Here is a 21270-nt window from a genome sequence, read left to right on the forward strand (position 1 = left end):
CCTAAACGGAATTGATGGAAAAAACACCCCACTTCCTTTTATCAGCCACAGTTCCTAGTAGAAGGTGCAAATCGAGTGTTTTACTTAGTTATTAAGAAACATAATCTGAAAATTAAGAAAGCATGACCTATGTTTACCTTCAGTGAATATAGTATTCAAAAAATGCTTTTCATTATTTTGAAGCTAATGAAAAACTAACTGGACTTGGCAAAAGCTTCAAGTCCAGTTAAGATGACAACTTCTTATCCGCAACAATGAGTGGAGTCCAAAACAAGTATTTTTTAAACACTGGCTTTATTCAGACCTTTTTTTGTAAAATATTTTTAGCGATTAATTTTAAGAGTGGTGGCTCCAGCATCTGCAAGCAAAGGTTGGAATGTACACCCAAATAAATCGATGGGCAGGTATGTTTTTGGGTTTCTAGAAGGGGAGAATATAATACAGTATTTGCCAGCAGTCAGTACAATAAACTCAGCACTAAGCACAGCCAAAAAAAAAAAAAAAAAAAAAACATTAACAACAGCAGAAAACATACTTTACTGAGTCACGCTGACACCGGCCTTGTGTCATAATTGAAAACACGCTTCCTTCCTAGTTTTTGCTTTAAAAAGATTTACTGTTCAAGAGGATAGAAGAACTGAAATTTGAATTAAATCTTTTATCATGGTGGTTGTTAAAAAAGGGAAGGAAGAGGACTGAGGACAAATTCACAAGTTCTAATAGGATAAAATCCTGGACAATGGTGAAGTCAAGTTGAAAGGAAGCAATTTACACCTGCACTACTGTTGTTCTGCTGCACCAAAGCATACATTGCAGAACAAAAGGAAGTGTCTTATTGCATTATTTTGTCTTTCACAAGCAAAAAAAGTCACAAAAGCATCTTAGGAGGGAGCATGACCTAAGAATGAGATAAGGAAAGGATTACTCAGATTTGTGTAAATAGGGACCAGAAGGCACAATGTTCCTTTTTGGATCCATTTACTGGGAGGCCATGTAGTTCCACACTACTAACAATATCTACTTGTGATATCACTGCAATCCTCATTGTTCTCGTTCTATGAGCTATGGACCTTTAGAGAAATGAGTTGGCATGAGATTGAGGTCATAGCAGTAAAGAGCAAAGAGTCAGTTCTGAAAGGGAGTCAAATATCCACGAGGGGTTGTAGAGACAAACAACCTGTGGCAGCCTACAAGTTGTCCTTCCCCAAAACTCTAGGGTTATATTATCATATCCCCCAACCTAGGCTTGACAATGACTATAAGTAAGTCCAAAAAATATACAAGTGGTTGATTACTGCAAACGCTGCCTAAACAGGAGCCAAGGTGTCAAGTGGAAAAACAACTCCCTTTATGCTATTCATTTATTAATTTCCATTCAATTTCCCTAATAGGCCATTTGCTCATCATGCAAGTGATTACAACTTGTTACCATGTAAGAGTTTGGGAACAAAGGAAGAAAAGTAGAGACTATGTCAAGAGATAATACGGTAATAGTATTGAAAACAAAATAAGAAATGAGATAGTAAGATTTCCCAAAGATGATTATATTGTCCACCAGCCTTGTCCTTTTTTGACCATTGGTGCTGGAAGACCAAATGTGTCTTGATTGAATTTCTGTGCCTTCTCTCCTGTCCTGTGGTGTTCAGTCTCTCTCTCTCTCTCTCATCTGTCCAGCCAATCCTTCATTAGTTCTTGGAAAGCTCTTTGGATAGCCAGTCAAGTCCTTCATACAGCCCAGTGCCCTGGGTGGCGCAGGTTGACTCAATGTGCCACTGTGGGGTCAGAGGTCATGTGGTTTAAGTGAGGAGAATATGAATGCAGCTCTGTGCGTAGTTACAGATTAGAATTTTAGTGCAGGTGTAGGGATCGTGTTTAGATTTAGATTACTTACAGTTTTGTTGCGGAGGGCGTGTAGGCCGAGTTTATCTGTGAGTTCGCTGACTGATAAGGCATTGGGGAGGTCCTGTTTGTTAGCAAACACCAGCAAAACAGCGTCTTTCAATTCATCCTCCAGCAACTGGAGGGGCAGAAAACAGAGATTAGACCATCAGCCCTTAGAGTTCATGTTAGGGCCAAAACACTAAAAACAACATCAGTTAGAAATACACTTAGCAATATGTACTGCAAAAATTCAAACAATTATTTGCTACATTTGTTTGTTAAACTAGTTGTGGTTCATATCCCGGAGCAATAATGCAAAAATTGCAATTTTGGGGTGTTCTGGTGGCTTAGGTGTCTAAGAAGCTAACTTGCCAAATAAAGGCAAAATGCCCCCAAAATACGCCTTTTAACTTTAAAAAAAAAAAAAATGTTCCGATGTTCATCCCTCCTGCTGGCCTACGGCACCTCAAAAAAAATCAATTTTTATTTTTATTTGGTGTCATAAAATGACAAGTCAAAATAATGGCACTAGCCAACGTGAAATGATTATTCAGTGTCAAATATTTAAAGGTAAAAAAATTAAAATAAATAAATAAATCTAAAAATGCAATGTTTTGCATAGTCACAGACTTTGAGTCCCGGTGAAGAGGCATTTCATCGAGTGGATACTTTTTCTTCACTCTCACCTAAAACTATTTTGGTCAGTCACCAAAGGGCTGACTGCACCAACTATAAGTGAGAATAGAGGTACAAGGCAGACTGATGTGAAGAGTAAGGGGATTGGTCACTTGTATGGTTGACGTGCTCAGAAAAAGACAACATGGTTACTCAACGCCTTCAACATTCGTGAGTTAACCAAGCAATCCACATATGAACAAATCCTCTTCACAAGATTACTGGGTCTTTATATTTCCTCAAGATATAAACAAACAGATACAGGTTTCAGTTAAACTATATAACAATCCTTGCAGTTTGAAGGATTGTCCAATACAGAGCTACGTTCACTACGTTGCAGGGGAAGAAGAGTTGAGGTGAAATACCTCTTGCGAATATTAAGTTTCAGTCTACAACTGAAGACAAAACGTGACTCTGCTCTTGTGATTGGTGTGGGAGAGTGAGTCATTTGAGGAGCCAGGAGGGATAAACAATAATATTGTGTGTTCCGATTTAACCACGTCACAGTATGAGACAACTCTAAGGCAGAGACACCTTATCTTCATGTCATCACAATAATTCAAAATTATGAAAGTCTCTGCCATTCAAAATTGCATAGTGCACACTACTAATGCATTGCTATCCCTACTGAGCTAAACATATTAAATACCCACCATCTTTGAGAGCTCTTCCGCAGACTCTGCCACTCTTTCTCTGTCATTACTGTCCACTACAAAGATGAGACCCTAGATGGGAAAAACAGTGAAGTGGTTTGATTTTCTGAAATTAATTTTAGTAAACACTAAAACACTGTTGATATGTATATTACAAAGATTTTGAGAAATTGTCAATTATTGTATATTATCCAAGATCTAACAACTCAAAATTAAGAATTAATTACAAAATGTTGAAGAAGTGCAACTTTCATTAATATGATCAAACTACACTCATCTTAAAAACAATTATATATATATATATATATATATATATATATATATAAAAAACCACACAAACACACACACAACATTCACCCACTTTAACCAACAGCAGTAATGCATTCAGATAGAAAGAACCCTCGTAACCCTCGTTGACACACACATACTGCACTTTACTTGAATGTGGAAAGTGGAATCTGTTGCTGCTCTGGCAATATCCCAGTCTCCTGTGAGCAGCTGTTTCAGTAAAATACCTAGATGATTGACTTCTGATTCACCAAAGTATTGTATGGGAACAGCTTTACTTGTCTGAGCAGAAGTATTTGAGAGCTGCGTACTACTACTGCTCCTCATTGATACTGCCATCACTAAGCTAAACATTGGCTTAGGTTTGCTGTTACATGGCACATGGACAGTCACACTCATACCTGTGTGTTCTGGAAGTAATGTCTCCAGAGGGGTCTGATCTTGTCCTGGCCACCCACGTCCCATACAGTGAAACTGATATTTTTATATTCTACAGTCTCCACATTGAAACCTTTACAGGGGAAAGGGAAGGGAGAGATATTTCATGTATTATTAACGTGAGGCACAAATTAAACAATCAAAAGTTAGAAAAATAAACTTAAAGATGACTGTATCTCTTACCAATGGTTGGGATGGTGGTTACAATTTCACCCAGCTTCAGTTTGTACAAGATAGTCGTCTTTCCGGCAGCATCAAGCCCAACTACAGGACAATGAAGTGTGATTAAATCAACATTTATATCAGGAGAGGACACGACTATTGATAACAACGTGCTCTACATTACCTAACAGGCGTTTTCCTATAGACCTAATCGTAAACAGACACCGGAGGAAATGCAATAACAGAGTAAATGTGACTGCACAAAACGAATCGTCTGCACTCAGCCATTTTCATTAATTGTTATGAAGGGAAAAACAACACGCAATTATTGAAACTGGTCTTAATATAAATGTGTATTTACTTCGAGAGCATCCCCATCTAACGTCATGTGCACTTAGTTGCCAAATGACTAGTTAACCAAAGTAGAACACAGCCAGCGCCATAACGAGTTACTGTCCGCCGGGTTAAGTTAACTAATAAAAGCTAGCGTTACATGCGTCTAATAGATTATCAGTGAACGGTTATTTATCCTCAACCAAGTTAGTTTTAATCTTAGGAAGTAACCATTCGGTAAAAGACACCGCACGGAAGCCAAACCTTGTTTTAATACAATCTTTTGTAATGTAAAAACATAACATTTGAATTTAAGCCGTTTTAGGGATAAAGTTGTCCTTTGAAGACATCATTGCCAAACTTAAAAAGTGTGAGAAATGCACTCCCATTGAAAGCTTATCGAGAACTAGCTAACCACTCGTCAAGCTACGGCTAAAGCTTAAAACCGTGGCGCTGACTTAACGTTCGCCAAACAAAGCTTTCACTCACCCATCAAAATCCTCATCTGTTTTTTGCCAAACAGCCGGCCGAAGATTGACGAGATGGTGAGCCCCATAACTAGCCGAGGGTGTTTGAATCTATAGAACTAGCACTGATATTAGCCAGAGGAGGAGGTAAAGTGGGATAAATGCTACACTGGTCCTGTAGCTCTGATTCACAACTACTGCCACGTCCGGGCCAACGTGGAATCCACGACGTCATCAGTTTGAACCAACTTTATTAACACACATCGCCCTCGCAACATGGTGACTTTTCGAGTACACTTTGTTGTCTTTTCCTCGCACATTTAGGCTCTTCTCTTTGTAACAGCATACCCTGTGCGATCATTTTTGCAAAAGCCATACTTCAACACAATGGAAAAGGCTTCGATTACATTTCGCAAAAATGCGTGTTTGCGTCACACGTTGTTAAATGCAGAGCCGATTCCGACCACTAGGGTGGCGCTGTCATACAGACGTCCCACCACATGAGCCTGTGCTGTGAACCTACAACCTGACTTGAAGAAGGGAAGTTAGGAGTCACTGCACTCCACCGTCCTCCTGTATGACAACGGGTCAAATCTGGGCATCTGCATCTGTTATTTTGGTGTGAAATTTGGCTCTAACAACTGAGAGAGGGCAATAATCCAAACAGTACAGGGGGAAGTCCGTTTCACTGTTTTCTTTTCTCCCTTAATCATCTTCATTTCTTGAAAGACTGGAGGGCAAGGCAAGGAATGATCCCCCTTCTACCTGGGGATTCCCATTTAAAAGCACCGCAGTCACACTAACCCACCTGCAGTACAGAGGCAGACACACAAGCACACACTCAAAAGCAGGTGGAGTTAGAACAGCAGCACGTGACAAGGTGCAGACTTTTAAAGAGGTGTGCTTTGATAGGAAAACACACTTTCACAAAGGCTTGTTATAGAGATGTGTTATTTAGCTTTGTGCAGACAGAGTGAATTTTGGATAGACTGATTATCAAATATTCACCATGGAGTTGAATGGTACACTGAGTGGGGATCAGGTAGGCATTACACCTAACACGTTCCTGTACATTAAAGATGTAATGAGAACAGCTTTTTCAGGGAAATCATTTCCCTCCTAATGATTTTCATGCATACATTTCTGGAAACCTGTTTGCATTTTGTTTTTCAGATTGATGTTCTATCTACGGTGTACTTACTGTCACTCACCCCCAGGTAATTTCTTCCTCATACTTTTTCAGTTACATACTTGAATTACCTTACCAGCTACATATTTACACGATTGGGTTATTTCGTAACATGTGCCAAACCAACATTTAACCAGAGGCAGGCTAATGTTTTCGTTTCTGAATTCACCCTGTGTTGCTACATGTTTTTGTTGTATTAATGGTGTTGCCACCTCTGTTTTGTCCTTAAATGCTAATATTCTGTGCTGAATTGTGGCTAACTGGATAGTTGCAGCTACTGCAGACTTAAAACATCCTTCTGTGAACATAATCCCCTTGCTGCTGCATCTCTGCCTATGAGTCCTTCGCTTTCGTTCTTTAACTTGTGACAATGGAAGCAAAAAAAAAAACAAAAACAGACAGGACAAACTTGTGAATGAGAATATGCGTGTAAAAATGCATGTCCTCTGTGCCTTCAGTTAGTTTCTATAGAGCCAAGAGGAGGGTTAGGATTTACCATGTGTGTCATTTTATGAGAGTTTTTTATGCAGGGTTCACGTGCATCTGAGATAACTTGTCTTTCAGACATAGAAGTCCGTCTCATCTTCAGACCCTGACCTGTCCAATAAACCTATCCTCGGCTCAGGTTTAGGGTTGATTTGGTGTCAAACTACCACCAGTTCGCAACTAAATGCTCCTCATTCATTTTAAACTTTATACACATGGTTAAGAATCCGACCACACTTCATGCTGTGCTTATATTATTTAGCTATTTTTTAATAGTTCACATATTTCTGATTAACTGCAGCGTGATTGGGAGTTTTTCTGTCCTGGTGGTTTCCATAGTGAAGCGGAAGCATCTGAAAGACCAGGTGAGTCAGGTTACCTGTATTTGTTTATGTGCGTGCCTGTATTCTTGTGTCTGATTTTGGTGGAATGTGCCTTTGTGTTACCGATTTTGTGACTAGTTAAAGGGTGAATAAATATTTTATATTTTTGATAGTTTGTTGATTCGTTTGTTGCTCTGCAGACCATCACTGCTACACCGCGGAAAATGAACAGATTTTTGTGTGTTTGTGTGCAGGTGAACCTCCTGGTGCAGCTCACACTGGCAGACTTCCTGGCTGCTCTGATCCTGATGTCCACCAGTGCCATGAACAAAGTTAGAAACGACAACAGTGTAGCCATCTGCCGATACACCCTGCCACTGTCACTGGTGAGGAAGTTAATTTCGCTCTGTTAGACCGAACTCTTACCTCTGCACATAAATCATTTACAAGATTTGTTTTCTGGTGGGGCAAAGGGATCACATTAGATGTTTAATTTTCTCAAACAGTGACAAGGAAGTTGAGAGAGGTGCAGAGAAGAAGAGAGGCTTGGGTAAAAACATTCCCCTTGGTTATGGCACTTTCCAGCTGAAGTGTCTGAAGTTTCAGGGGTTGAAGATCAGGTCTCAGGACTTTTCCTGAGTCACGTGTGACTGTGACTGAGAGGTGTCACGGTGTGACACCTCTCAGTCAAAGTGGTGAGCAAAGTGGTGAGCAGTTTTGCTACATCTTGTCTTGTCTTCAGTAATGCAAATGTTATTGTTCCCTTAGCCCGAGAGGTGAAGCTGTGTGTTTCATGTTGTAATAATTGTTTCAAGTATTAACATTTTAAAAGTGTTTTCTCTATTGTGAACTGCATTAACTTAAAGCTAAAGTTTTCTGAATTCACATTATATTTTACAGTGATAAGAGTTAAGGGCAGAGTAGATATTACATAAAACAAACAGAGAAAAGAATGTAATGTAGGAACAAAAATGGTGTTAAGCAATATCATTTCGTTCAGGTTGTGGATTTGTTTCAAAATGCAGATATGGAAAATGTTTAGCCTTTTAAAAGTTCAATATTTAAAATTAACTGGGTCAGTTTACATTTCTGCATTGTCTGAAATAAAGTCAGTTCAAGCCTGAGATTAATAATTTCCTCCACCTTTATCATGTTATTGCATTATATGGATGCAGAATGTTTGGGCTCCAACAAGCATTGCAATGAAGTTGTTATTCATTTGAACCAACAACAAAGTCACACAAGTTATAAAAAATATATAAAATGATATTAGCCCATAGTAAGCTACTTCAGGAATGTTGTATTAGAGAATCATTACTATCCTACTCTAGAGGAGATACTAAGTTTAAGCACAACCAAGTTGGAACGGAAAACAAACGGTGACTGCACAAAATCTGACTGTAAATCATGTTTTCAAATAAAACCATTTATACTTTTGAAAATTGTTATTTTTTTTAAAGGTTTGGAGCAAAAAACAAGCAAAAGAATGATCTAACTAAAGTAAAGCAGCTTTTTTACCAGCAGGTCTTTATTTACTTAACTGAATAATAAAAAATGTCCTTACAAAGAATCATAAAGAATGACCCCATAAAGACAAAGAGCAACTGTCTGAACTTGGTAGGAGTAATGTTCTCCAACCTCAGTTGGCCACAAATCATGAATGAAATCTCTTCACACAAAGGGATTTTAGATTTATGAAGTAGGACAAGGACACTTTTTGAACCAGTCAACAATCGCAGCTGTTGACATTTAATGTAGCTCTTTTGCATTAAATGTATGCAAACAAATATTAGCATTTTTGTGGAGATGTATTTAAGTGATCGTTGTTTCAGCTTTACGATACATATTGTCACATTTGGCGTCACTATAAATCTTTTCTGTGTTTGTCTGTTCTGTTCCAGACATTTTACTTTATTTCATTTCTGCTGGTGGTGGTTTATGCACGGAAGTCGAAGAATGCAATCCAAGGATGGAGAGCAAGACCAGCAGAGGACGAGGGTGGACAGGTGAGCGGTCAACTGCGTTTGCAGATTATTATTTGTCCAAAGACAGTCGCGATGGATTCAGCTATTTCCTTCTCGCTATCTGTCTTGGATTACAGAGTTGGTGTAGAAGGAAAATAGCAGCTGTACCTGTATATGCTATGGTGTGGTGAGTTTTTGTTTCTTATTTTAAATACTGTAATTCACCCATTAAACTACCTTTCCAGACTTGAAGGATATCATCCCTGGCAAACGCAGTTTAATTCTGTCTCTCTCTCTCTCTCTGTCCAATATCACAGGTTGATCCCGATTGCAATATACTTTGCCTATGTGCTCACTAACTCCTTAAAAACTACTTTGCTGATTCCAGTCACTGACAGATCACTGAGCGGGATCCTCCGTAATGACAGCAAGTACTGCACGAGGTGAGATGATGATTAACTTCTTCCAACGAAGATACAGAAGTGAAATAAATACAGTAGGCCGTTTCCCCCGTGTTTTTGACCTTTCTGATTTTTCTTTTGTCTCAGTTGTATTTTGTTCTTGCATGTCTGGATGGACCCCTGCCCAGATTCTGTGAGTATTTTATCATTGAAAGAAATGCAATAAGCCTCTATTAATGAGCAATGTGTGTTTGTGCTAACACGGTTTCTTTCTTCTTACCAGGAGATTATCCATGACACTTTCATCAAAATTTTTCTCTTCCTTGTGGTGATACCAGTGATGCTATCTTGCTCTGTAAGCCATAAGCAATTACACTATTTTAAGAGGAATTTGGACATGTCTATTTACAATTTTGCAGTTGTAGCAATTTTACAGTACTATCTAAAAAGGCTTAGGTAATATATTTACACGTGTGCAAGCACAATGTAAACATTATTTTTTAAATTTTGCTTCAGGTCATTTATTATGAGGTTGGTAAATGGTATGAAAGACATCAGCATCAGGGTCTTTTTCCAGTGGAAGGAGACGGACGTTCAAGAAAGAGATTCAAAAGACTGTTTTCTACAGCAAGAAATATGGTGATGGTCATCTTCTTCTGTTGGGCACCAGGTACACGCACACACATTTGAAGATAATGTAACTCATTTCATTGACTTTAACTCAACATCATATTGACCTTCTGTGTTTCTTCCTCCTGCAGCTCTTGTCCTCATTCTGCTGTCTACCCTGATGATATGGACAAACATTGAACAGCGCAGCCTATTTGGCCTTTATATGATGCAGGTACAGTTGTGATTGAGAAGATTTCAAATGACAGGAGAAAATAAGAATTTTATCTGATGTCTGATATGCAAGTCAGAGCATGATTTTTGTTTATTTCAGGCTGCCAGTGTGTCCCTGCAAGGTTTCCTGAACAGCATGGTTTACGCCTGGAGACGGCCAAACTTCACAGAGGCCGTTCTTGGGGAGAACACACCTCTGGTGGCATACAACCGCCGTGCCTTCTTTGATGAATCGCTGAGGAGCTCATCTTGATTGTTGACTCTGAACACAATAAGAGTAATCGTCGACACAATATACTGGCCTGAGGTAGACTGACTGAGGGCCTGCACACGTCATGACTTTGTGACAATTGAGACTGGGGCATAAAATGCCCTAATTTGCGGAGTGAAGATGAAAAGAAATAGATCAAAAAGATGAAGGAGACAAGGACTCTAAACAAGCCACGACTGATGCAGGGTTTTTCATAGCAACTGCTGAATTTGTCATGTAATAAACAAAGTCATAGTAGTGTATAGTAGCACATTTTTTAGTATAAACAGGAACAAAAGGGACTTCTAGAAAAATTGTAGAATTGTGTTGTCTTTATATGTGCTATTAATGTATTGTTTTATCAAAGATTCAAAAGAGAATTATGGAATTATTATATTATATTTCTTTGTATTATTCAACAAGGTGACCTGTTATTGAACAGTCCCTCAGTACTACGTTGTTCAAGCATGATGAAAAACCTGTCGGAGCTGCATACCTTGCAGCCACCTTTCTGTCATTTCAGAGGCACATGTCACTGGTGGTAATATAGAGTTCAGTCTCCGGAGCATGGAGCATGACAAGAGAAGGAATACGGTGTCTGCTTTGTCATGACCTCTCCTGCAACCACAACTGTTAACTTATCTCATAAAAAAAAAAAAAAAACGTGTGGTTGTGTAACTGAGGTCTCACACAAGACACTTCTGATATATGGTCGCGCACACGACATGGGCACAGGCACAAAGATCAACATGCTGTCATGTTATAGTATCTCAAATTCCATGCCCATGTTTTAGCTTGTGGGCCTTTCCCTGAGTTTAACTCGCTGTAATGTGTGGACAGACTACAGGCCAACCTGTTTTAGCTTATGTAAGTGATCACCTGACCCACTCAAATATCTGCTTTACTTTAAAGTAAACTTGATGTTCAGTTAAGATTGTGTGCAGTTCATTTGCTGAATGCCATATAGTCACCTACATGGGTTTGATGCGCATCTAATAAAACACAAGGGTTATAGACAATACAAGGTTTGTCACAATCTTACAACTGCATCACTGATCAGACAGGAACAACAGACCTAGAGATAGATCTGAGATATGTCTGTCAGAAACATTTTTATTTTTTATTTTGAATGTGTTCAATATGAATTCAGTCGAGGTAAGTTGAGCTATTGTCGGAGTCATTTTGCTGTAATAAAAACCCATGCAGGCGGCACGGTGGTGCAGTGGTTAGCACTGTCGCCTCACAGCAAGAAGGTTCTGTGCCCAAACACCGGTTCGACCAGGGCCTCTCTGTGGAGAATTTCAGTTTCCTTGGATTCATTATCTGATTCGCCTGAGATATGATGCCTAGTCATAGATATTGTGACAATAATAATGACTGTGCACCACAGTGTTCCTAAAAAGCAGCTATAACCAGCAAATATACAGTCCCTGCAAAAGACAGATTTGAAAAATCTTGTTCCTTCTCATATAACGGCCACCTTATGCAAGCATTTTTTCAACCCAGTGCAAGTCATTATGAGTGACCTATTGACAGTATTCATCGACTGATCGATCATATTTTTATTTTTTTTGGTCATTGGTAGAAAGTAGCCATCCAGAGCAAACCTTTTATTATTATATTGTTCAATCTTGAACATACAGTATCAGACTATACTTCAAACATCAAGTGCATGACAGGGTTCACTGGCGTAAACAGCACCCATCCTGTAGCAACAGGACTGCATGTTCATGTGATTTTAATGTGTATGCATAGTTGCTCCATTAATTATCTGCCCAGTGAATTTTCTGAATCAGACGAATCAACCCTGCAGATTTGCTGACTAAACTGCGAGGCTGTGGCCTAGAGATGACTCTGGACTTCTAAATGTGTCCTGTCCTCCTGCTTCAAGGTTATCGAAGCAGTTTGGCACACTGACCACAAACCTGTGCCTGTGCGAGAAAAGGCAAAGTAATACATAGGTTTGCGGCAATTTCTGAGACACTTCCCAGTTGTCTAATCCCAGTTTTCATTTTCTGATCTTCAACGACATCGTCAGTGGGATACAACATATTAAAAACTCTTTATTATAGCCCCCTGTCAAAGGTGCACACATTAATTTTATGGTCATATATTATTATGGCAAAAAAAAAAAAACTTACAAGGAAACACTGCAATCTAACCTCTAACTTAATTAATTCAACCCTTTTTCAAGGTTATTACTGGCACTCACTCTGTTCCATTTTCTGATTTCCTCTTCTAAACTTTGGGCTTGCTAATCAAGAATAAAGTATACTCCAAAGTTTGATGAGTCCTCTACATTAGGAAAGTTAATCTGCTAACCCATCGGTTATTCAATTTGTCTAAAGTCAATGAAACAGTGTCTTCTAGTGTTTGATAAGGATAGAAGTGCCAGTGGAGAGTTGTTTTGGTGGTAAGATAATTGGATTTTACAAAGATCATACTTTGGCAGTCAAAATTCCTGATCAACACACAATATCCTCCGGGGAAGAAGCACTAGAGACTGATCAGCCTCTGGTGTTAAAAGTGACTCTACATCAAATGCAAAATGAGACTTTTCCTAAAGCAATGGTGTGGAAATGTGGACATTTATTCTTTAACACGGGTAATAATGAATTTTTCCATTGTTTGCTCAAAATGTAATCACGGTTCCTCTTAAAACATTCTTATATAACATAAACATTGATTTAAAACATCTTAAAACACAAAATCTATGTGCTTTACAGTCAAAAGTATTAAACTAACTGTATCAATCACAACAACTATACACAGCATTATCATCTGCGAGATGTAAGTGTGACACATCCTCTCTGCAGTGAAATGGCTATTGAAATATCTCTTTTCTTCTTCATCTTTCTTGTAAATGTGAGTTCTCTCAAATTTTGGGACTGATTGAAAGGTTGTCGCTGTAGTATTAACCGTGCCACTCTTGTCTTTTCTTTTCAGAAGTCCATGGACAAGGATCTTTGCTGGGCCATTTCATAGTTCCCTCTTCGGCTTCCTGCTCTGCGCACATACATATCATACCTTCCATCCTCCTCCTCCTCTTCATCCTCCTCCATCACTCTATCCTGCCGCCCCAGTGGTCTATCCCCCACACTGTGATGGCCCTGCGTTCGACCCGGTTTCATACTAGGCCAGCTCTTCTTACGCAGACCGCTGTTCAATTCTCTGAAGGGAGGTAAGGTGCTCTGGGAGTCCCCTCTGAATGGGGGAAGCTCCATGGATCCCACGGCCAGGCCATGTGCACCCTGACTGGCTTTGATGGAGTTGACAGAGGCGTGTGAGCCACAGTGGTGTTCGTGTATGCAACGTGAACCTGACGAGGATCTCCTGAGCGCCTGCAGGGACTGGAGCTCCTCCGATAACTCCCCGAGGTCTCCAGACATCTCCTAAAAAGAATAATGTTGTCAAATTTGAAGTTTTAAAAGAACATCACCATATTGAGGTAATGATTTATCAAAGTAATCAAACTAACCTTGTCTCTGAGAGTAAAGAGTTCATAATGCGGAGGGTCAAACACCTCCTGGAAGTCGCCCCGGTGAAACAGATTATTCTTACGTACCAACACCTTAAAATATGATTAAACACACTTAGTATTTACAGTAGCTATTTCTACACCAATATTTTGTGGCATGATTGTTACTTGTCTGTTACCTTTTTTCGTGGCTGTTTGACTTGCACAAGGATGGAGACAATGAGGAGCAGCAGCACGACTCCCGTAGAGACACAGATTATTGTACCGTGGGTCTTTGTGATCTGGTGAAAAACACCTTTGTTCTTCTTCTCTGGATGATGGAGATGAAAAGAGTGACGAAGAGAGAAAAAGTACAAGGGACTGAGAGTACATGAGTCATTCACTCGTTGCCATTCCCGTCAGGACGGTCTGTATCTAATTTAAGCACAGCATAAACAGCCATCCCAATCAATTCAGGTGCTTAAGAGCCACTTATCAGCCAAAAGGCTGGAAAGGCATCGAAGATGATATGATCCTGCCTTCCCTGCCAAGAGGATATTTTGCAGGAATATTCCGTAGTGTCCAACACTGACCAGCATTCACTGCACTTTGGGATCAGGGTGAAAAACTACATAGAAGACTTGCTTGGATATTTGAGAAAAAGGATCAGGGTCAATGAGTCACAACAGAGGAGAACACGACACAGCTCATGGTAATAAAGCACGGCAGAATTTCAAAGGAAGGATTACAAAGTGCTTGGGCACTAATAGAGTACCTTTGCAGTTGCTTTCGTCCCAAGGAAAGACACAGTTTTGTACACCGTTGCACACCAGAGAAGTGTTGATGCACATGTTACTGTGGCAGAAGAACGCACTGCCCACACAGGGTGCTGAAACACAAACATAGGTGTATCAGCATGTGATGCAAGCAAGCTGACAAAGCAGCCACAGACATTCAACTATTTCTTTTACTCCTTGGCCAGGTTTGTGTAAGTAAGTAGTAAGCCTTTATTGAATTACAAATATGCTGTTTCTCTCTTTTCAAAAAGATACATGGAAAACCAGCACTTGTGTAATATTTTTAATACATTACATAGTTTAATTGCATTTTCTACAACTGCTACTTCACTCTTAAAAACATGCATTATTGAATAGAAACCACAAGAGAGTGCTATTACAAATCAGTCTGTAGTCCTACATCCAAGCTACATACTGCACTTGCCCTCTCACAGCAGCAGAAGAGACATTGGTAAAAATATAAAATGACAGAGGTTAAGAATAATTGAAGGAGAAACTCACGGTCAGCAAAAGACGTGAACAGCATCCGGAAACGGCTGAGACGGCTTGTCTCATCAGCCCACATCCTCACTACTCCCACACCAGTGTCCAGCATGACGTCATTAGCTACTGTACTACAAAACTTGGCCTGCAACGAACCACACATCATTTCCCCTCGTACTTATGGATAAGTAGTCTCATTGAGGCCAAGGTCGGTAGAGCACTTGCTATATACTTCTGATTCAAATGTGATATTAAAAAGGAGCATACATGACAAGGAAAGACAGACAAATCCTGTCGTGTAGCAGAAAGAGAGAGAAACTCAGAACTGAGAGAATCACAGAATACAATGTCCAACTAATAAAGTACATCAAATCACGTGGCTTTAATTTTGCAGTACATATCATAACATCAATTATGATATATTACCTTTAGGTCCTCAATGGCATTACTTCCATCATAAACAGCCACAAAGTTCTTCTTACATTCATTTGAGTTTTCCATCTGGTATTCCAAGAATCGCAGGTAAATCTGGAATAAGCAATAAGGAAGGGATATACTGTACATTTTGTTCATTTTTTCAAGCAGTTTAGTGTGTTTTGCGTTTTTATAAGAAGACAAGTCCCATTTGAGGGCATTTCTGCATTAAAGGGACGACTGGATTAGCTATGCCTTTGTTTGCTCTATACTTCATGTGCACATAATGTCAAGCTGTGGATGGACTGTTTGATGAATGTTTGATAATAAAATACGTGGAACGAATTTATCTAGGGGTTTCGTGATATGAAGTTAAAATCCACATGCTTTGTCATTATGATTAAGTAAAGGATATGGAGCAAACACACACCACAACAGATGTGGAGGGGATGAAGAGTTATGGAGGAGGGAAAATGCACTGCAGGCTGGAGACTCATCTTCCCAACCACTGTACTGTCATTTTGCCCCCAACGAATCATATCCCCTCTCCTCAACTTAACTTTGTGGAGAGGTATTTTTTTTTATATGTCCCCTCGATTTTTACCATACTTTTAATTTCCTCAGCCCTTCTCCCGTGTGTAATCATCCTGTTATCTCTCAGTCCTTTGCACTACATTCTGTGTGCTGCTTGTATTACTGATAATGTAGGAAATGAGACTCATTGCTGTTTTGCTTCAGCTAAGTGGAAAAAAATGTTACGATATTAGGGCTGAAATCTGCCAGTTGTTTTCTTGATAAATTGATTAATTGTTTGGTCTATAGAATGTAAGAAAATAGTGAAAGATGTCATTTACAGTTTGCTAAGCCCAAAGGTGATGTTTCCAACCTTTTTTTTTTTTCCGACTTCTTGTCTAAAATCCATCCTAAAACATTCAATTTATTATCAAATAAAACAAAGAAAAGCTGAAAATCACTGCATCTGATTGGTTGGAAAATCGGGAATATTTGGCATTTTCTCTCCAAAACTGACTTTAACAATTACTCTATTATCAAAATAGTTGCTTGTCAACCATTAAATCAATGAATAGACTTATTAAGCTCTAAACAATATACTATATCAAACACCATACCCTGTTGTTTGTTGGGGCCCGTATAGTCCAGATGCAGTCCACTGCCTGGTCTGGCCTCACTTTGTACTCCTCCTCCACCTGACTGGAACGGATCATGCCGTCAGCCCCAGAGAGCTCAAACTGACAATCTGACGTGCGGACAGTGACAAAGGGTAGTAACAAAGAGGCAGAGAAAGTGGAAACACACAGGAGAGAAAAAGCAGATTAGGGGTGGTGGTTTGGGGAAACCGCCATGACTTTGGATCACAGGTTAGACTAAAGATAAACAACTGAAATTATTTGAGTGAGGATGTGGATGCACTACCTGGGATAGGGTTTAAAAGTCCTCCCACATGGAGATGAAATTCAGGGTCTTTGAGGGGAAAATCACAGAGATGGAGAGATATCACACTGTGAAGGCCATCATCAGTCAGGGTGCAGATATTTGCTTGTCCAATAACAGCAGAGATGTTTGATTGAAGCGTTATTTGAGCAGACCAGATGAACATCGAGTGAGTATCAGGATTGAGCAGTGAGAACATGGCCATACAGGGATCAATAAACCCGACAACTGTTTGCGAATCACCTGCAGTAAAGCTGTACTGGACCTGGAAGCCGATCCCCTCCAGCTCTTCATCACTAAAGAAGCGGATCCACATGAAGCGTCCGCTGGAGAGGACGAGTCCGGGATTGGCTGAGCCACAGAAGCGATTGATGAGTGGCGAGAAGCTGAAGGGACCGTCCCGCACCTCGATGTGGTCAAAACGGCACTCAAATGATGCCTCGATGTAGAAGGTGTCATCAAAGAGCAGCTCTATTCTCTGGCGGGGCAGGGCTGAGAGAAGCATGGCGGTGTGTCACTTCTACTGCCAAAGAGGTCATTCAGGCATATAATACTACCACAGAATAGTGAAAAAATATTTGCTCCTCTCAAATTTCCCTCTGTGCGGCTGATTTTTCATATAGTATTAGGAGATCAGACCCTTATTTTGTGGGCTTGAGTACCAATTACAGGGAAACTGATGCACGAAATGACAGCTAAGTTTGATATATATTGGTTGTTGTGCAAGATAATGAGGAATGCACTGTGAAAAAGTTATCGCCTGACAGCTTGTTTGTACTTTAACAACCACAGAGGGAAAACTTTAGCATTGCACATAATAAGTTGGTAAGAAGTTGTTACCAAGAGAGATATTATTAAAACCTTAAATATAATCCAAACATAACTTGTGACCAATTTATTATGAACAGCGTTGATGCCGTTGTCGACGGAAGGAGGCAATGGCAACAGCATTTTGAGTTCTTGGTAATCTCGCACACCAGACAAACGAAACAGTGCCGGTGGTGATGTTTGCTCGCCACCAGATTCCCTTTAATTGACCCCAGATCTCACAAGAGTCCCACCTAATTTAATGCAACATTCACAGAAATTGGATTAGGAGCTAAACTTTCTTCACAGGAGTGAAGCGATCGGGCACAGGCACATATTGTCGGTTACCTTCCAGTATGTAAAGGCACTCCTTGTTCGGAGGGTAGGTATTTGGGTAATTGGGGGAGCTGAAGGTGCCCCCATCAGTGTTTCGTACCCAGTTTCCACAGTGATGTGAATGCTGTGGCTGTTGAGAAGGTTTAACTCCTTTTGATCCCGCTCCTCCATCTGCATGTGAAATCACATCCAAATGAGACATGACATCCTTACAGTTAATCAAAATCTAAAAAACCAAAAATGTACAGTTAATAGTACCACACAAAGGCATCTAAGATGCATTAGAACTAAGTACCTACTTGTGGAAAAACTTCACTAATCTATGATTAAATTCGAACATGTGCCTCGATTTAATGTAGTCCTTCTATCAAAGGAGGGCAGTGAAGGTATCAATCCTACCTTTAGTCTTTTGTGCCACCGCAAATCCCTCCTCAATGAATAGGAGAAATATCCAGACTGTAAAAGAAGTACAGATTGTGTGATGGGGTACAAGCAAGGTATAAAGGGAAGAGGGAGAGGGAGCCAGATCTGAGTGTCTGTGCTTGTTCTCTCCTCTGATTCCCTGAATGTATATAACAGGCCAGGGGTGTGGAGTTCAAACGCCTGACAGGGAGAGAACAAGGACATGCTCCTTCCAACATCACCTTCAAAAAAAATCTTACTCCTATTTTTGCATCCTACTTTTTTGTTTTTTAAAAGGTTTATAGGTAACTCAGTGGATGAGAGCTGGGACTGCTCTGCTGACTGTCATGTTGCTGTGCAAGGATGTCCCATGGCAAAGAAAAAAATTGGCCTCGGTGTCATGATATCATACCTTGTGCCACATTTGCGCCCATTACATAAAATATGACCTAAAAAGAGCATCTAGCCTGAGGGTGCCGGACCACTGAAATTTGGTTTGAGTTTTCACCAAAGTGGCAAGTGGACATTCGTACAGCATTTACTGTCTTTTGATGTGACAGCTAATTACCTAAGAAAAGACCAGTTTAAAACCTTTTTTCCAAGCAGTGCTAAACACTGTGTGCTGATTTCTCATCCGCATTTTATATTTCTCAATGATGATTTATTCACATGGGCCTCTTAATGTTTTTTTATGTTATTCCATGTTGCCATGTGTGATCTTAAAGTTCATGTAAAAAGGTCCAAAGATTACCCTCCATCCCCACTGATCTCGAGAAAAACCTCGAAGGAGAATCTGCAGCCACACTGTCACAAACACGCAACTTCTGACAATGAGCCGATGGCAAGCGGAGCAAAGTGTAGAGACCTTTACCGACAGTGTCAATGTTTCCAGCTAACACTTCGTGGAAAAATGAATGGTTCTGGTTCAATGAATTCCTCTGCACAGAACCATGTCAACAGAGACCATATTCAGTGTCTGTGTGTGTGTGTGTGTGTGTGTGTGTGTGTGTGTGTGTGTGTGTGTGTGTGGAGGAGGAGGAACTGAGGCAGCTGCAGCCCAAATCCTCCTCCTGTTCAGTCACTGGCCCACTGCACGCTGCTATTAGGGAGAAAGAGATGTCTCCCTTTTGGAAACAAATAAATAAATAAACAGAGATAGATGGATAGATAGATAGAGAGAGAGCGAGAGAGAGAGAGAGAGAGAGAGAGAGAAGAGAGAGAGAGAGAGAGGACAGCGCCAGTCGGGAGCTGTCACTTCAGCACCGTGAATGGTTACACCAGACAAACTTTCAAAACACAGAGATTAGTTCAGCGTTTTCCTGTCCTTTAAAAATCTCTATAAGCAGTGTGGATGTCGGAATCACTTTTTTTTGTGTATCTTTTTATCAATATTATTATTATTAACATATATTATTGTTATTATTATTTAATTATTTTGTGCGCGGATCAAAAACAACGTAAACGAAGGTGTCATTTCGGAAAAAAAAAAAAAAAAAAAGATGATCACAGATTAGAAACTCGCGTCCCCCTCTCACATCTCTCACTCATACACAGACCAAGGGCACAGTTTCATGAAACAACGCTACACCACGCAAACGTGGATAATCACCTGCTCACCTGCATGCATCCTCTCAGCTGAAGTCGGTTTCAGGCGTGACCAGCTGTGTGCCCCTCACATCCCCCTGCCCGTTTAAATCAATGGTCCGGATTAGCGCGTGGCTGGACCAGTGATTTACAAAATCCAACTTTCACCTTTTCATCCTGATCCCACTGGTCAAGATGAGAGAGAGGCTTTGGGGGGAAAAAAGAACTGACGAAACTTGTGATTTGTCATCGGTCTTCGCTTATGGGGAAAAAAACAAAAACAAAAAACAAAACAGCTGTCAGATGAGCGCCGTTTTCCTGCGCAAAGAATCTGTTCCTACAGAGCTCAAGTCTGTCTCAGTGTGACACCTCTCCCCTCAGATAAACAAATGAACTGTCTGCGGCTGCTCGCGGTTCTAAGATTGAGCTCAATTGGCGCGAGAAGGGGGGGGGGGGGCTGATTGCGCATGTGCACAATCATACACGAGTAAGAGGTGATAGCCTATGATAATTCTCACCTGTTTGGCGTGATGAAGAATTACACTAGGAATTCACTTGATTTTTACATTTGAAATTTAATTAGCTGATACAGGGCAATTGTCCAGGAGGCAAATGCCCACACGCATTCAAACCCAGGAAGACACTCACACACACACACACACACACACACACACACACACACACACACACACACACACACACACACACACACACAGGGAACCTGTGCCAAAAAGCTCAGTGGGGATGCAGTAAATCAGTCACACGTTGCATTCCGGTGCATTTTTATGCAGAGCAGAGAGCAGGGCACATTCACCGCTGTCTTTTCTCATGCTCATTCTCAAAGGACACACGGCGCCTGGAGCTGGAAGAAAAAAAAAATCTGGCAAGAACTGCAGAAAGACAAAATTGGAAGCCGAGAGTTGGTGGGATGGAGATTTTCCTCCGATGTGTTGCCTTTCACCGACAGGACCCCTTGCCATGTCCAGTGGCAGATTTGTGCCTCACCAGCTGATTGTAAATGCTTCGAATCAGAGGCTTTGATATGGACAATGTAAGGGTGCCCCTGGCAGCCAAAGGCAATCCCCCTTTGACAGATGCCTGAATGAAAAACGAGTCATACCTTAAGATATCCTCCCCTCCCGGCCTTTCACACAGACACTTGGATGGTCTTTTGCGTCTAGAGCC

At 40.4% G+C, this 21270-nt stretch overlaps 3 protein-coding genes across 4 annotated transcripts; 1 reads left to right on the plus strand and 2 right to left on the minus strand.

Annotated features, from left to right (window-relative positions):
* Positions 1-277: 277 nt before the first annotated feature.
* On the minus strand, positions 278-5340 carry LOC120793164 (ADP-ribosylation factor 4-like). Its single transcript, XM_040132956.1, has 6 exons — positions 4920-5340; positions 4119-4199; positions 3899-4008; positions 3210-3281; positions 1892-2017; positions 278-1772 (listed from the first exon to the last, which is right to left on the minus strand). Exons 1-6 carry the CDS (start codon positions 4984-4986, stop codon positions 1686-1688), a joined length of 543 nt encoding a protein of 180 aa, XP_039988890.1. The 5' UTR covers positions 4987-5340; the 3' UTR covers positions 278-1685.
* Positions 5088-10611, plus strand: si:dkey-30c15.2 (uncharacterized protein LOC558938 homolog). 2 transcript variants are annotated; one of them, XM_040132955.1, is made up of 12 exons: positions 5088-5176; positions 6071-6114; positions 6874-6937; positions 7150-7281; positions 8797-8901; positions 8997-9046; positions 9177-9302; positions 9408-9453; positions 9544-9615; positions 9777-9930; positions 10022-10104; positions 10204-10611. In XM_040132955.1, the coding sequence occupies exons 1-12, from the start codon at positions 5174-5176 to the stop codon at positions 10354-10356; spliced, it is 1032 nt and encodes a 343-aa protein (XP_039988889.1). In that variant the 5' UTR covers positions 5088-5173; the 3' UTR covers positions 10357-10611. The 2 variants fall into 2 exon arrangements, with proteins under 2 accessions (XP_039988889.1, XP_039988888.1); XM_040132954.1 differs by having other exon boundaries at positions 5140-5939.
* A 2684-nt stretch (positions 10612-13295) lies between these two features.
* Positions 13296-20128, minus strand: neto2b (neuropilin (NRP) and tolloid (TLL)-like 2b). Its single transcript, XM_040132246.1, has 12 exons — positions 20119-20128; positions 18499-18555; positions 18112-18270; positions 17200-17448; positions 16939-16986; positions 16635-16762; positions 15517-15618; positions 15109-15235; positions 14586-14699; positions 14011-14141; positions 13832-13924; positions 13296-13745 (listed from the first exon to the last, which is right to left on the minus strand). The coding sequence occupies exons 1-12, from the start codon at positions 20126-20128 to the stop codon at positions 13296-13298; spliced, it is 1668 nt and encodes a 555-aa protein (XP_039988180.1).
* Between the last annotated feature and the right edge of the window lie 1142 nt (positions 20129-21270).

Source organism: Xiphias gladius, chromosome 8 (genome assembly GCF_016859285.1).
Source record: "Xiphias gladius isolate SHS-SW01 ecotype Sanya breed wild chromosome 8, ASM1685928v1, whole genome shotgun sequence".
Classification (NCBI taxonomy): domain Eukaryota; kingdom Metazoa; phylum Chordata; class Actinopteri; order Istiophoriformes; family Xiphiidae; genus Xiphias; species Xiphias gladius.

What these genes read in the sequence shown, in the direction of transcription:
- LOC120793164 (XM_040132956.1), bottom strand. Translation starts at nt 4,986, where the DNA reads ATGGGGCTCACCATCTCGTCAATCTTCGGCCGGCTGTTTGGCAAAAAA. An exon ending in AACCACCATCCCAACCATTG is followed by an intron (nt 4,009 to 4,118) that starts GTAAGAGATACA and finishes TCCCCTGTAAAG; the next exon opens with GTTTCAATGTGGAGACTGTA. An exon ending in CGGAAGAGCTCTCAAAGATG is followed by an intron (nt 2,018 to 3,209) that starts GTGGGTATTTAA and finishes CTGCCCCTCCAG; the next exon opens with TTGCTGGAGGATGAATTGAA.
- si:dkey-30c15.2 (XM_040132954.1), top strand. Translation starts at nt 5,907, where the DNA reads ATGGAGTTGAATGGTACACTGAGTGGGGATCAG. An exon ending in CAGTGATGCTATCTTGCTCT is followed by an intron (nt 9,616 to 9,776) that starts GTAAGCCATAAG and finishes ATTTTGCTTCAG; the next exon opens with GTCATTTATTATGAGGTTGG. An exon ending in TTGGCCTTTATATGATGCAG is followed by an intron (nt 10,105 to 10,203) that starts GTACAGTTGTGA and finishes TGTTTATTTCAG; the next exon opens with GCTGCCAGTGTGTCCCTGCA.
- neto2b (XM_040132246.1), bottom strand. An exon ending in ATGCCATTGAGGACCTAAAG is followed by an intron (nt 15,236 to 15,516) that starts GTAATATATCAT and finishes GGTTCGTTGCAG; the next exon opens with GCCAAGTTTTGTAGTACAGT. An exon ending in TCAAACAGCCACGAAAAAAG is followed by an intron (nt 13,925 to 14,010) that starts GTAACAGACAAG and finishes TCATATTTTAAG; the next exon opens with GTGTTGGTACGTAAGAATAA.